Below are 14,498 nucleotides of genomic sequence, written 5' to 3'. Positions count from 1 at the left end.
GCGTCTAGAACTCCATCAAATCGAAAGTAGCCCAAACATTTTGACAGCCCAGCACTGGAAGGGGGGCATCCCGTGTTACCTGCCTGGTGGCAGCCAGGGCAGGGCAGGGCAGGAGGGGAGGTGTCGTGTCCCCCACCCACCCAGGCAGTGTGGTTCTGCACACTGCACAGAAGCCCAAATTGTCCTGCATGTAAAGCATTGATCAAGTAATGATTAAGGGATCTCAACTTACCATATTGACTTCTGATACCATGTCTATGCTTGCTATGTCTATATTCATCCCAACACCGACAGGAGGACCTGAAGCCACCAAAAAAAAAGGGAAAAAAGAAAAAGAAAAAAAACGAGAACAAACAAACACATATTTAAATAGGTCAGCGACACAGTATCACGACTCACTTGAAGACAATGGCACGTTTTTAATTAATGTGAATCACAATGACTATTGTTAGCCGGGATACACTTTAGTTTACACAGTGTCGCGCACAGCTGCTCCTGATAGTCGGGCATAATGCCCCGAGAAGTTATATCCCTATATGGGCTAATAGGCTACTCAAATAGCCTAGCCTATAATCTCAATTAAATGTCCCCCCGATCCAAATAATCTGCGACTAAGAACATTATTCTCACGTAGAGCTGCAGTGCGACTTGGTTGTCACATTGTAGTCCAATTCTTATCATCCAATAACAAGATGCACTTTGTGCATGCACAGGCTACTGTTTTGACCATTCGTCCAAAAGGCATGCTTTAATTGTGCTAGTAGGCTACATGGTGTCGAATGGCATGTGTTTATTAGGCTATTAGCACACGTGGAACGAGTTGTCCCCGATAGGTGTAAAAGCAAGGTCCCTGCTGTGCTGCACCTGCAAGAAATGTAGCCTACTTAAGCCTATTCAATGAAAAAGGCTAGTACTAAAGTGTTATGCCGGCTGACAATAGGGCACAATGTCAAATTAAAGAGTCATTGGTATAAGACACGAGTTCGTTTACCTCCGAAATCTGGCCTCAATCGAATATCATAACCTTTCAACAGTCTGTCCACCGTTTCTTTTACCACGGACATATTGCTCGGGTCATTGGCTTTGACGGTACTGTATAGGAACAAAAAGACACATCGAAAGAGAGAAACAACAATGTTTAAATGCGAAACGTCCTCGGATCTCTTCCACATGTGATGTCCATGTAGGCTAAATGTCCACAGTGACTACAGTGTAACAGTGGTCCTCAACCAGTGGTCCGGGGACCACGAGTGGTCCTTGAGGAGGGGGTTCCAGGTGGTCCCCAGATAAATGATGGAGAGTTGGTAACCAAATGGACCCTTATTATAGATATTTAACTCTTTGCGTAAAAATGGACAGTTACGGGTGCATTTGGTTTCATTTTACGCCCTCAAGGGTTAAATTAGTGTTAGGCATTTAGATAATTTACAAGAAGTCTAAACAATATAGAGAATAAATTAATTGATTGATCAACGTTTTCCTGTTATCTCTCCATTGACACCAACATCAATACAGCTGTCAGCATGGAATTGTGGACAAAATCTCGTCCAACGACAGCAATATATTCTATACGTTTTGGGGTCTGATAGTCTAAATGTCATCGTACGGTGCATGGTCCACGGCTAAAATGCCGAGCAAATAACGGACGTCGATGTGAAAAAGAGGCTGAAAACCACTGGACTATAGCATCACACACCAACCACACATACAAAGTGAAGGAGATTCATAACAGCCACTTACCTTCGTGGATCACACACCACGGCCACGATCAGAGGCAAGGACCAGAAGATGCTGCGGCCACACGCACGGCTCATCCTCCTTATTCTGAACACCGATGCCATTGTTGTTGTGATGATGTTGTGATTTTTTTGGGGGGGTGATTTTTCCCCTTTTTTTTTGGTGAAAGACACCAGACAGACGGAGATCTAGGCTACAACTTATTCTGGCCAGTGCGGTAATTCCAATGTCGGGCGCATGCGCGCAATGCCTCGACCCACAACATGCAGAAGGAGTGGTGGAGGAGTTGGTTTCTCCATGCACATGATGATGCACGGAGCAAGATTTAAAGGGGAAAAGACGAATGAGGGATTCCGGAGTTTGCAAGATATACAGTACACACACAGCGGTTAAATGCATGATGGGGGGGATTCCCCCGTTTTGCAGCCTAAATGTTTTCAACTATAAGCAGTGGTGTAAAAAGTACTCACATTTTCTACTTAAGTAAAAGTATCAATAGTGTATTGTAGAAGTACTCTGTTACAAGTAGAGGTCCAGGAATTCAAAATGTACTTGAGTAAAAAGTACCAAAGTATTGGCATCAAAATGTACTTAAAAGTACCAAAAGTAAAAGTACAACATGTTTGAAAATTGCAAAGATATATAAAATAAAATAAAAGGGCTAAAGTGGTTTATGTATGTTTTAAAATATTATAATTTATATCTTCATAGTAACTATAGTTTTCAAATAAATGTAGTGGAGTAGAATATTTGGGTCCCAGATGTAGTGGAGTAGAAGTAAAAGTATTGGAAATTGGAAACACTCAAGTAAAGTACAAATACCTCAAAACTGTAACATTACTTAAGTAAAAGTACTTAGTTACTTTACACCACTGCTATAGGAACCCCTCTCCTCCCTCCCCCACAAACCACTGCCAGTAAAATCCACAGTAGGTTGTGGTGGGAAAAGTACTTCAATCCTTTACTTAAGTATCAATAAAAAAAAGGATCAATATTGTAATATAGAAATACTCTTGTGACAAGTAAAAGTGAGGAATTCAAAATGTACTTGAGTAAAAAGTACTTAAGTATTGGCATCAAAATGTAGGCTAGGCCTACTTAATTTAAAAAGTAGGCTACCAAAAGTAGAACTCATTATGCAGAATGTCACATTCAAGTTTTCAAATGTATAAAAATCTTTTGAAATTAGCAGATCTACAAGCACACGATGCCTTGACGCAGTGTTGAAAAAGCTGAAGTGGTTGATGTATGTTTTGTAATAATAATCAAAATGCAAGTAACTAGGCTGACATAGTGTTCAAATAAATGTAGTGGAGTAAAAGTACAATATTTGCCTCTGAGATGTTGGCCCAGGAGTAGAAGTAAAACTATTGGAAAGGTGTCGGAAATAGGCCTACATAAACAAATAACTCAAAACTGTACAGTAGGCTACTCAAGTATGTAGGCTATTAGTTACTTTACACCACTGCCCTCTCCTCACAAACCCTGCCAGGAAAGATCCATGTAATTTAACTCGGTGTACAAATGTATCAGGCTACTAATAATATAGGTATACCCTCAGAGTTAGAGACTCATAATAGACTACACATGTAACATTTAACACTGATGATTTTACTGTGAACATTAAAACCACCTCGTTAACGTTACAAACGAGAATATAAGAGAAATGAAGGGATGCAAGAATAAACGAGGCGTTAATTGGCTAAAATCCACATTTATAACCCGCCTAACGGCTTATAATATTTCATTTGCACCTCTAATGTGCTGGACATTGATGTGTTTGCTCGCTGACATGAACTCCTTTTGTATGCACTGTAGCCGGTGCGCGTGTGTAACAATTGCATAGTTTTGATCAAAAGCCAATATTAAAAGTTTTGGGTCCTCCTCCTCGTGTGTGTGTGTGTGTGTGTGTGTGTGTGTGTGTGTGTGTGTGTGTGTGTGTGTGTGTGTGTGTGTGTGTGTGTGTGTGTGTGTGTGTGTGAGAGAGAGAGAGAGAGAGAGAGAGAGAGAGACACATATATAGTGCTTGTCGGTGTTGCACTATAGTGGTGGTAACCATGGACATAACATTTACAAGAGAAAGAATGAACTGCAGTGACAGGCAGGTGATGTCAGAGGAGATGATGATTGTTTCTGCTACTGTCAGGTTGGTGGTGACGTGTGATAAAACGCACTCAGCCTGAGTGCGTGCACTCACTGTTAAGACAGACCATTTACTTCGTCTTCAGATGCACACACTCAAAACCTCAATAACGAGCTATCCACCATAGCAGCGAAGAAAGACTAGGTTATAATTACTGGTAAGACGAGAAATAAAGACAATTATTATTATCACTGTAATGTGACCTTTCACTTTCACTTCCAGGTTTGAACGCTGTCCGTGGTGCTGAATGTGAGAACCCCCCCCCCCTCTCTCTCTCTCTCTCTCTCTCTCTCTCCCCCCCTCTCTCTCTCCCCCACTCTACAAGGGTATATATCAGGTATAGGCAATAGGCGTGCATTCCAGCTTCACTAATGGATGCCCTCGCATTCGAGCCTTAAGACGTAGGCAGTAAGTAAACGCAAGCGCGCAAAACGAGAAGCGTGGCTGAACGCCGTGCCTGAAGGCGCCAATGGAAGGCCCGCGTGGATGAAAGTAGAGATACAGTATATAGGCCTATAGTGTAGTGAGCGCTGACGCGTGTGTTCAGCCGTTGTGGCTCCACGCTGGATAAGCAGGATGTGCGCAACCGCGTGGACACGCATGGTCACGGATACTGTGGGGTGTCCACTGTCCACTGTCCAAGCAACTATACAGATGTACGTGTGTGGAAAGAAGGGCTTAATCATGAGCCTTCAGAACGCAGAACTGTACTGTAGGACAGCGTGACTGACAACCAGGGTAACTCAGTGGGTTGTCATGGTTTCTAACCCGGCATGTCTGTATTTCAGACAGACTGACTGGAGGTCTGGCTCACCTGGTTCTCCCTCTATATAAGAGGCCGCAGGGCCACTCTCAGGCTCTCTCTCACCATGCACCTCTCTGGGAGCACTCCGACCGTTTTCCTTCGAGTTGGTTGGACTATGGTTTGTTCACCAGCACAACATGCTACACTCATCCATCCACATGCATACACACTGATTCTACTCACTTCCATGGTTACATATATGAGATTCCTTTTTGTTACACATTGAGCCATTTGTAACAACTAGAGGCCCACTCCACTTCAACTTACAGTGTATTGTAGTCTTCAGGACCATGGACAGCGTCACTCCACTTCAACATAGTAGTGTATAGTCTTCAGGACCATGGACAGCGTCACTCCCTTCAACATACAGTGTATTGTAGTCTTCAGGACCATGGACAGCGTCACTCCCTTCAACATACAGTGTATCATAGTCTTCAGGACCATGGACAGCGTCACTCCACTTCAACATAGTAGTGTATAGTCTTCAGGACCATGGACAGCGTCACTCCCTTCAACATACAGTGTATTGTAGTCTTCAGGACCATGGACAGCGTCACTCCCTTCAACATACAGTGTATTGTAGTCTTCAGGACCATGGACAGCGTCACTACACCTCAACATACAATGTATTGTAGTCTTCAGGACCATGGACAGCGTCACTCCACTTCAACATACAGTGTATTGTAGTCTTCAGGACCATGGACACTCTATCCACAACTTTCTCACGTCCCGTCATGCATTGCGCAGAAGCTGTGCGTCAGTTTCCGGCGTCGCAGCGGAGAATGATCTACAAGCTCACAACGGTTGCATCTGTGACGCGACGTGAACTTGTATGTCTGCTGTTAATCGGAAGTGTCCCACATAACAGATAATGCTACAGTAAATTCTCACGGAAACAGGTGGATAGGCCTACAGTTAGGACCATGGACAGCGTCACTCCACCTCAACATACAGTGTATTGTAGTCTTCAGCACCACAGACAGCGTCAGCCTGCACTCCTTCATTTAACCATATGCATTTAACCATTTCAGATTATTTATTTATTTTTTACTTTGGGACCCCAATCTACACTGTAAAACCCTCGGTTCATTAACTCTGATATATGGAACCAAATGGACCATGCAGGGGCTGAAGGTTCCCCAAGGAATCCACTTTATACGGAAGTCAGTATTTCAGGGTGGCCAGTGTGGTGTGGAGGTAGTTGTGTTGAGGGGCTAGGTGTGGTGTGTAGGATGCAATATCCACTTTGGCCTGATGGGGGCTTAAGCCTATACGATTACTGCCAGTGCCAGTACCTCGCTCACATTTCATTAAAAAAAAAACATGGCCCAATGATTATACCGATAATTATGACTTAATGACAGTTGAAGAGCCAGCACTAGGCACCTCTGAGCAATTCCAACAAATATAACATTTGTTTGGAAAATGTTTTGGATTGAATAAATCTTCTGAATGTAGTTCATTACGTATGCCAGACAGGTGCAAAACATGGATACGGACCCTGAGACTAAGGGCACTATTTTCATCCATGCCTTACCCCTTATCCCTAAACTCTACTTTCATGTTTTACTATTTTGAAAAACATGTTTAAATATTTCAAATAGCTGATCTACAAGCTCACAATGTTTCGATGTGGCTATTTGAAGTATTTTAAAATGTTTTTCGAAATAGTAAAAAAAAATGGCATAAGGGGTAAGGCATGGAAGAAAATATAACTGTATGTATTCCTGTTTTGGTGCCCAGATTATCCTGAGTGCCCTCTCTTCTGAGGTTCCCAGATGTCCAGATGCCCACTCTGTTTTGGTGCCCAGATGTCCATAGTGGCCACCCTTTCTAGGTGCCCAGTCTCGGAATCATTCAGCAGGGTTGGATGGATGCTAACAGAAATAGATTCTGTGCATTACCGTTGTGCCAGGTCCCAGAAGGCGACATCATACCCGTTTCCTGTTCCGGTTTGTTTCCCCCACACATTTGTTTGATTGGCTTGGCAGCAGGTTTGAGTCGGTCCAGAAATAAGTATGACAATTTCACGTTTCCGTTTCCATTTTCCACTCGTGTCAAGGTTTTCATTCCTGCTCAAAGCATCTAAGAATTAGGATTAGGAGGCAACATGCTGAGGAGTGAGGAAACAAGTGCAGTGCCAGGAGGTACCAGGAGGTAAGCTTAACAGCATGACACAATGATCACCCTGCCCCTCCAGCTGGTGATTATACGCCCCAACACCATGCCTTACTAGTGGGGGTTCAGCTGTATTGTTATCTGAAATGAATGTTGCTTAACATGACACTTCAGGGGAATTCATGCCTGATTTCCCTACACAATGTTTCTTTGTTTGCTCTCCTCCATGCATCCTCGGTGGGAGAGACTAAGGGCCGATGCATACTCATGCTCTTTTGGAGACGAATTTATTTCGGTTCGGTTCGAGGAGTCACAAAATCTCGGCAGCACCGAAACAGCCGAAATAATGCCGGTACCCTAAAGACTCCAGCTAGGGTCAGCGACCCTCCCCGGTACGCACGTCCCCTCCCTCCATTCATTATTCATCATTCGTTACTTATTCATGATTAATTTGTTCGTTACTTGTTCCATTAAAAACCCTTAAACTTTCATGATGGTGTGTCGGTCCCTTCACTGTTAGTGAAGTTGGGGAAATTGTATTTTATGGAACTGAGAACTACAGTTATGCACGGATGGACATGATTGAATTGAATTACCATCTATGTTGTCTATGCCTCGTCTGTTTGGTAAACGGACATCTTGGGATCAGAATGGAAAACAAACCTAATGACGTTGGAATGGGACTGTGTTTATCTATGTGTGCATGTGTGTATGTCTTTACCCTGTCTGTCCTTGTTTCTTTTCTTTTCTGCGTTCACGTCTGTCATGTGTATTTGTGCATGTCTCCGTGCCATTTGAGTGTGTGTGTGTGTGTGTGTGTGTGTGTGTGTGTGTGTGTGTGTGTGTGTGTGTGTGTGTGTGTGTGTGTGTGTGTGTGTGTGTGTGAGGGGGGTATCTTTGTTTATATATTCATGTGTTTGCATATCTACTTGCGTGTGTCTGTCATGTAAGCGCTTGTGTATCTGTGTGTGTATCAGCGTGCATGCGTGCGTGCGTGCGTGCATGCGTGTGTGCGTGCGTGCATGCGTGCGTGTGGACCCTGTGCCTGTGTGTACACAGATGCGATAGCACATTGCATTACATCCTCTGCCATGACATTGGCTTTGATTTGACAACACAAACAGGATGAGTAGAAGGCCCAACACAATACTGGAGCAGTACAGTGCTGCCTGCTGGCTCATACAGCGTGTGCTCCTGCTCTGCACTCAAAGATGTTTCAATGTCACAACTTCTAAGTTGGCCTGGGATGCACGCGCGCACACAGGTGCAGAACTCTGGCGGAACACTGTGTGACAGCGATCACGCAACACCGGAGGCAGCTCCACTAATCACGTCCAGCGCAGATTTGGCTCAAACAAGGGGTTAAATTAGTTCTCCTGCTATGCCCCCAAAATGTGGAATGCCCTACCGACGGCCTTAAAGGAGAGTAAATCCCTACCCTCCTTTAAAACCGCTTTGAAAGATCAGTTACAGGTGTCTGCAACTTGAAACTGGTAAAAAGACAAAGCCTACCCTATACTGTCAATATATATATATATATATATATATATATATATATATATATATATATATATATATATATATATATATATATATATATACATATATATATATTTGTAATTTCTGATGTTTTTCATTTAATGTCTCAATGAAATTAGTACAAAATGTAGACCTTGTATCTGAACTGTACTGTCCTGTGCTTTTCCTAAGCGATAGGCTAATAAAGTATTCAGTCAATCAAAATGACTGAATATTACCCTTCAGAGTTACATGGTGACCGCAAAATGTTTGTGTGATATAGGAACTTTTTTTTTCTTTTTTCTTTTCATTTTTTTACCTTAACCACTTGAACCCTAGCATCCCTATTCTGAGTGGAGCATTTGCGGAAAATAGCAGATCTACAACCTCACACCGTGACGTGTCATGAGCTTGTATAATATTTTCTATTTTCGGAAAAGAGATTTGGTGTAGAGGGAAAAAGAGCAGACCAAGTACAGTGATAATTGTATTGAGGGTTTAAGTGGTTAAAGTATCTGAACATACATTTATTAACATAATATTCAGTGGCTCAATTAACGTATTTTAGCGAGAACCAACCCCTCTCTGACATTAAAACACAGTTTTCATATCTATCATTTCATAATTACAGTACCTGGATGCATGGGTACACGCTGGGCATGCACATTCAGACAGAAAATTGCCTGCACCCACCCAGCATGTGGGGGGTAATTTATGAAGAACAGACCCAGCCAGGTCTCACACAATTAAGCCCGGCTGATGCCGCCATAAACCACCACCAAATATTTCAAATCCCATATAAACAACAAAGCAATGAGTCTTAAATTCCTTCAGAAGGCCCATTTTCGACTTTTTCAAGTTGTTTGTGCCTGAAGCTCTTTGTCTTGTTGTGCTATACAGGCACGTGCACACGTACTGTAGACATCAAAAGGGGCTTGAGCCCCACCCCTTGCATCCTTCTAGAAAGTGTTCTCTCCAGACCATGAATGCAGCTTTACTATGACGAAAGAAATGTATAATGCCCCCCCTTTCCATTCCATACCTGAACGCAGCATTCAAGCATTTTCCAAGCTCTCCTGAACTTGAATGCAGCATTTTATGTTGAAATAATCGCCCTCTCTGCGTAGAAATCCATGCTGTATGACACACAATAGTAGGGCAGGAGAGGCGCTCGACCAGCACCCGAAAAACGGACCCCACAAAACAGTGAAAAGTGATGACACTAAACCAGGGTTCCCCAATGGGCGGCCCGCGGGCCATTTGCGGCCTGCGGGGGGCTACTGTCTGGCCCACACCAACCTCAGTAATAATGGTGGTATAAGAGCAGCAACAACACTATAGTATATCGTCGTTGTCAGGTGGAAATCTTGTATCTCCAAATTTGTACGTTCTTTCGCAAATCATACAAGGCCGTCGCACAAAAGTAGTGAAAACAGCCGATCTACAAGCACACAACGCCTCGCACTGCGAGGCGTTGTGTCGCTGGAGTAGCAGGAACGTCGCCGTCGCCCCCCCCCCCCTTCCCCCCCGCAATGTTGTGGCCCTCGGCTTGGTACCCTAGACATAATTCGGCCCTTGGGGAAAACTAATTGGGGAACCCTGCACTAAACCATAGTTTTGAAGAGACGTTTTTAGCCCAAGGAATGTTTTTCATGCTACACAAATGCTTGCAATGGATTCAGAATAATGAAAAAACCCTAGTTAGACCCCTCACATGCTACTTAAAGAAGATTATTTTGGGGGGTCTTTTTTCCTGTTTAGTAAGTGAAAGGGTAGGTGCAAGAAATCATTAAAAATGAACACCATGGGACATTAGTTGATCACGGCAACAAGAAGAAATCATAACTAGACACCATAAGGGTCCTAAAAAATAGCCGATCTCCAAGCTCACTACACGTCGCGCTGCAATTTTCAGCTATTTATACATTTCAGCCCCTGCCTCTCTCACATTCTCTGCACGGCCCTGGTGCCATATAGGGATGGGACGATATGACCATTTCATATCACGATTATTGTGACCAAAGAAATCGCGATTTACAATATTATCCCGATAATCAAAATCCATTATCCCGGGGCGGAACATTTGCCAAAAAATAGCAGATCTACAAGCTCACAACGTGTCGCAAACGCGACACGTTGTGAGCTTGTAGATCTGCTATTTTTTTGACAAAGACATTTGATGGAGAGTGAAAAAAAAGACTGTATCAAGTATGTATATTAAGTACCTTTTACCAATCATAGAGGGTTTAAGTTGTCCCGGAAATGTAGCTCGGCAAATAAAAGGTGAATTGATCCCAGTGCATTACGGAGCACGACATCAAGATTAAATTAAATCTCCAAGATACGATTATCACAAGTGTTTTTTTTTATCACGATAAATAATAATAGCGCTTATCGCAGGGACGTGCTGGGCCCCTGATTCCGCCCGGGAAAAAGAGTTGGAGAGGCCCTCAATTTTTTATTTTTTTATTTTTTGTTATATTTCGTCGTTGTCGGGTGGAAACCTTATATGTCCAAAACCATTTGTTTTATATTTATCATTTTATAAAATGATTTAAACTAGTGAAAACAGCCGATCTACAAGCACACAACGCCTCGCACCGCGAGGCGTTGTGTGCTTGTAGATCTGCTGTTTTCACTACTTTTGTGCAACGGCCTTGTATGATGAAGCAGGGCTTTGCTTTGCGAAAAAATGTATACATTTGAAACTTGGAGATACAAGGTTTCTGCCCGAAAGTGACAATTTACTTTGTTGGCCGGACAGCCCCCAAAATGGAACGAAGGCCGACATTGTTTTTATTTTTTTTCTCCTAATGGCCGGCCTGGACCGGCCAGGGAATGAACCGGCCGTTCGGGAGTTGTCCCGCTTTTCCCAATGGCCAGCACGTCCCTGGCTTATCGTCCCATCCCCAGTGCCATACTGTACTACTGCGTGCAGAGCCTGCACCTGGTCAGCCCTCTGTAGGTGAGACCTGCAGCCCCACCCCCAGCAGGCAGACTCTCTGACAGGGCAGCAGCTGTCCAACGCAGAGAGACAGAGAGGACTTCTGCTGCTCAAACCACATGGCCAACAGGGCCAACAACATGCAGGATGAGCTATTTCTGATGCCTGATTATCATCAAGGCGTGAGGCAGGTTTGTTTTGTATAGAACACGGTTGGGATTCACTTGGAACCCATGAAAAGGTAAATATGCCTTTGGCGTTTTTTTCCCCCCTAAAGTTTGTCGTTAATTATTACTATTTTAGATGATTTTCTAAAGATTTCTACCAAAAACAAAATCACACATTTAAAACAAATTCTAACTTTTTTCAAAAATGTCATGTCATGATTAAAATAAAAATGATCAAAGTTGCCTAAAGATCTACATATCTAAAAGCTCCAAAAGCTCCACTATCTACAAGCTCCACTAACGCATCGCTTCGAAACCGCGTTGTGAGCTTGTAGATCTGCTATATTTCCACTAGTTTGGGTTCCGGGGAAAACATCTGCTTTTAGATCTTGATCTAAAACGCTGGGAACCACTGTTAGGCAATTCTTTCCAGGAAGAGACAACGTGAGAAATAAACACATAATAAAAGGACGTTTGAATTGAATAAAATTCAAACAATAGTTAGGATTAGTTTATGTAACAATGTTCAAGCAGCCTTTGTAAAATAACAAAGAAACTTAACAAGCCCACTCATAGTTGAAAAGTAATTAGCTGTGTTGAGTGAAAATGTGTCAAAATATTGTACATAACACATACTTTCCATACATTGGGCCTAGCTACAGTACAGTAAGCTGGTGGATGATGCATCACATTGCGACGTGTTGTGAGCTTTTAGATCAGCCATTTTCACTTGTTTTTTAAATGATTGAACATTTTTAAAAGTTTTAGATTAATGATAAATTAGTGAAAGTCTTTGCTTGTAATGACATGAACAAAATGGGGATGATGAAACTGAAAGTGGTTAAAGGATAGGTCCTATAATGTTCCTGATAAAATGGTACCATTTCTTTCTACTCTGTCTGTGTCAAATAGGGCTGCGGACACTTCAGAAACCCAACTACCAGTGACATCATCGCTACCCCCCCTTTCAATATTTGTTTATTTTATTTTTACTTTTATTAAAGCAAAAACGACTTTCTTTATACCATGCTAACTTTCTAGGAATAGAAAGTCTGCAGTTTCTATTAGTATGGATTCCTTATCGAATCGATGATGTCACTGGTAGGCGGGGTTCTGAACTGTCCAAAGCCCTCCCCTGAGAAACAGAATGAATAGACAGTAAATGGTACCATATTATAACCTATAATAAGGACCAATGATATGAAGATAGGTTGAAAATGAAGTGAAATGGTCCTTTAATCAATCAATCAATCAACTCATTAATAAAAGAATTGGGGCCCAAAGCCCAAGATGAAACGTCACAGTGGTGGCATGGACCTGTGAAGTGTAGATAAGCAGGACAAACTGAATCCATCAGCCAACCTTTATGCCTCATTAACCAGCTGTCACCAGAGGAGGCGCCAACACCTGCTGCCACCTCAAGGTTGCTGTGACCTTCACCACACTTCTACCGAGACGGACGGACGGACAGCCAACTCCCTCCCTGCCCGACATGTCCGTCTGTCTTTCTCCTGACCCCATTCTGTTCCTCTCTCTCTCTCTCTCTCTCTCTCTCTCTCTCTCTCTCTCTCTCTCTCTCTCTCTCTCTCTCTCTCTCTCTCTCTCTCTCTCTCTCTCTCTCTCTCTCTCTCTCTCTCTCTCTGTTGTTCTTCTCCTTGAGATTGTGGAATTCTAACAAAAACTGGCACTAGTGGCAAAGATTGTTCATACTTTCCAAGAACAAATCATAGTTTTTGTTCTTGGGGGATGAAGCAGTACAATTAAGGATTATTTTATTGGAGAAATGTTGTCTTGTAATTAATTTGGACGGGACAGCAGGAAGTGTGTTTCCACCTACCTACTACAGATCACAATGAGATTACACACCGTCTTTGTTCCCTTTGCTTCCAAGATTTAGTGTGTCTCTCTTTATAATTTATAATCTGTGATCACACACTATAATTAGACAGTGTCTCACCTTTCTTAATGCAGGGAGGGAATTTGCCAATTTGATGCCTGATCATGCCTCTGTTCAGTTGCTTATGGCATTCAGTTTCAGTTTCTGATTCAATTTCAGTATTTATATTTATATATTTGAATCTGTTAAAATGTGGGCCTTCTTTGGATCATGGCTCTGATTAAAGCTATAATGAGATTGGAAGATGGACCGCATTATGGGTGAGAATGTAGATTATTACACATTCAAGAGCACTTTGTATTTTGTCGAGTCGTGATATGAGTGATTCAAATGCAACCAGTGCATGCAGTGGTGTAAAGTATACCTAAGTACATTTTCTCAAGTACTTTACTTTAATAAGCAGTACTGTTTTGAGGTACGTTTACTTTATTGGAGTATTTCACATTTTCAGTACTTTTACGAGTACTCCACTATCTCAGAGGCAAATATTGTACCTCCACTTATAGGGCAGGAATTTCATGGAGGCCAGTTTGGCCTTGTGCCCCTCAAAAAATGGCATGCCCTGAGGCCACAGTGGCCTTAATGCCCCAGCCGACTGTACCACTTTCTCTTCTGTATCTTTCTTATCAATATGTAGACAGTAGACACAGGTATACGTGTCTCTTTCTTGTCATGTAGACACCAGTGTCTTTTGTTGAGATTCTGAAGTCACATTTTGGCCATTTGAAAATAGCAGATCTACAAGCTCACAATGTGTCGTGAGCTTGTAGATCCGCTATTTTCAAATTATTTTTGTACATTTTATAAGTCCTGAGTACTTTTACTTTTGGTACTTTGGTACTTTAAGTGGATTTTTAATTCCGGAATTTTACTTGCAACAGAGTATTTTTTCTACACTGCAGTATTGATACTTTTACTTAAGTAAAGCATGTGAGTACTTTCTCCACCACTGGGTGCCTGTCAGCAGGGGGTGTTGAGCAGCCAGGAGGAGGAGGGTGGAGATCAGGGACGTGCAGAGAATGTTGGAGAGGCAGGGGCTGAAATTTGTAAAAGGGCCTTTTGGTGAAAATATTGAAAACAGCCGACCGCGTTGTGAGCTTGGAGGTCTGTTATTTTCTGTACTTGATACCGCACTAAACTAAGCATAATCAAGTCAATACTGGAGATGT

At 42.5% G+C, this 14,498-nt stretch overlaps 1 protein-coding gene across 2 annotated transcripts in view; it reads right to left on the bottom strand.

The window, feature by feature from the left end:
- gabrb2b (gamma-aminobutyric acid type A receptor subunit beta2b) overlaps positions 1-1,076 on the bottom strand; it is a gene marked incomplete at its 3' end in the record, with an annotated part of 124,377 nt that extends 123,301 nt beyond the window's left edge. For both annotated transcript variants that reach the window (XM_080748389.1, XM_080748390.1), the window contains exons 1-2: positions 992-1,076; positions 233-300 (exon numbers count right to left, since the gene is read on the bottom strand). In XM_080748389.1, coding sequence (XP_080604515.1) covers positions 233-300; positions 992-1,064 — 141 coding nt within the window. In that variant the 5' untranslated portion in view covers positions 1,065-1,076. The remainder of the gene's footprint in view (positions 1-232; positions 301-991) is intronic.
- Between the last annotated feature and the right edge of the window lie 13,422 nt (positions 1,077-14,498).

The sequence above is a fragment of the Nannobrachium achirus genome (genome assembly GCF_963921795.1).
Source record: "Nannobrachium achirus genome assembly, chromosome: 19".
NCBI classification, from domain to species: Eukaryota; Metazoa; Chordata; class Actinopteri; order Myctophiformes; family Myctophidae; genus Nannobrachium; species Nannobrachium achirus.
Note: the sequence above shows the minus strand (reverse complement) of the source record. Positions and strands in the feature narration are given on the sequence as shown.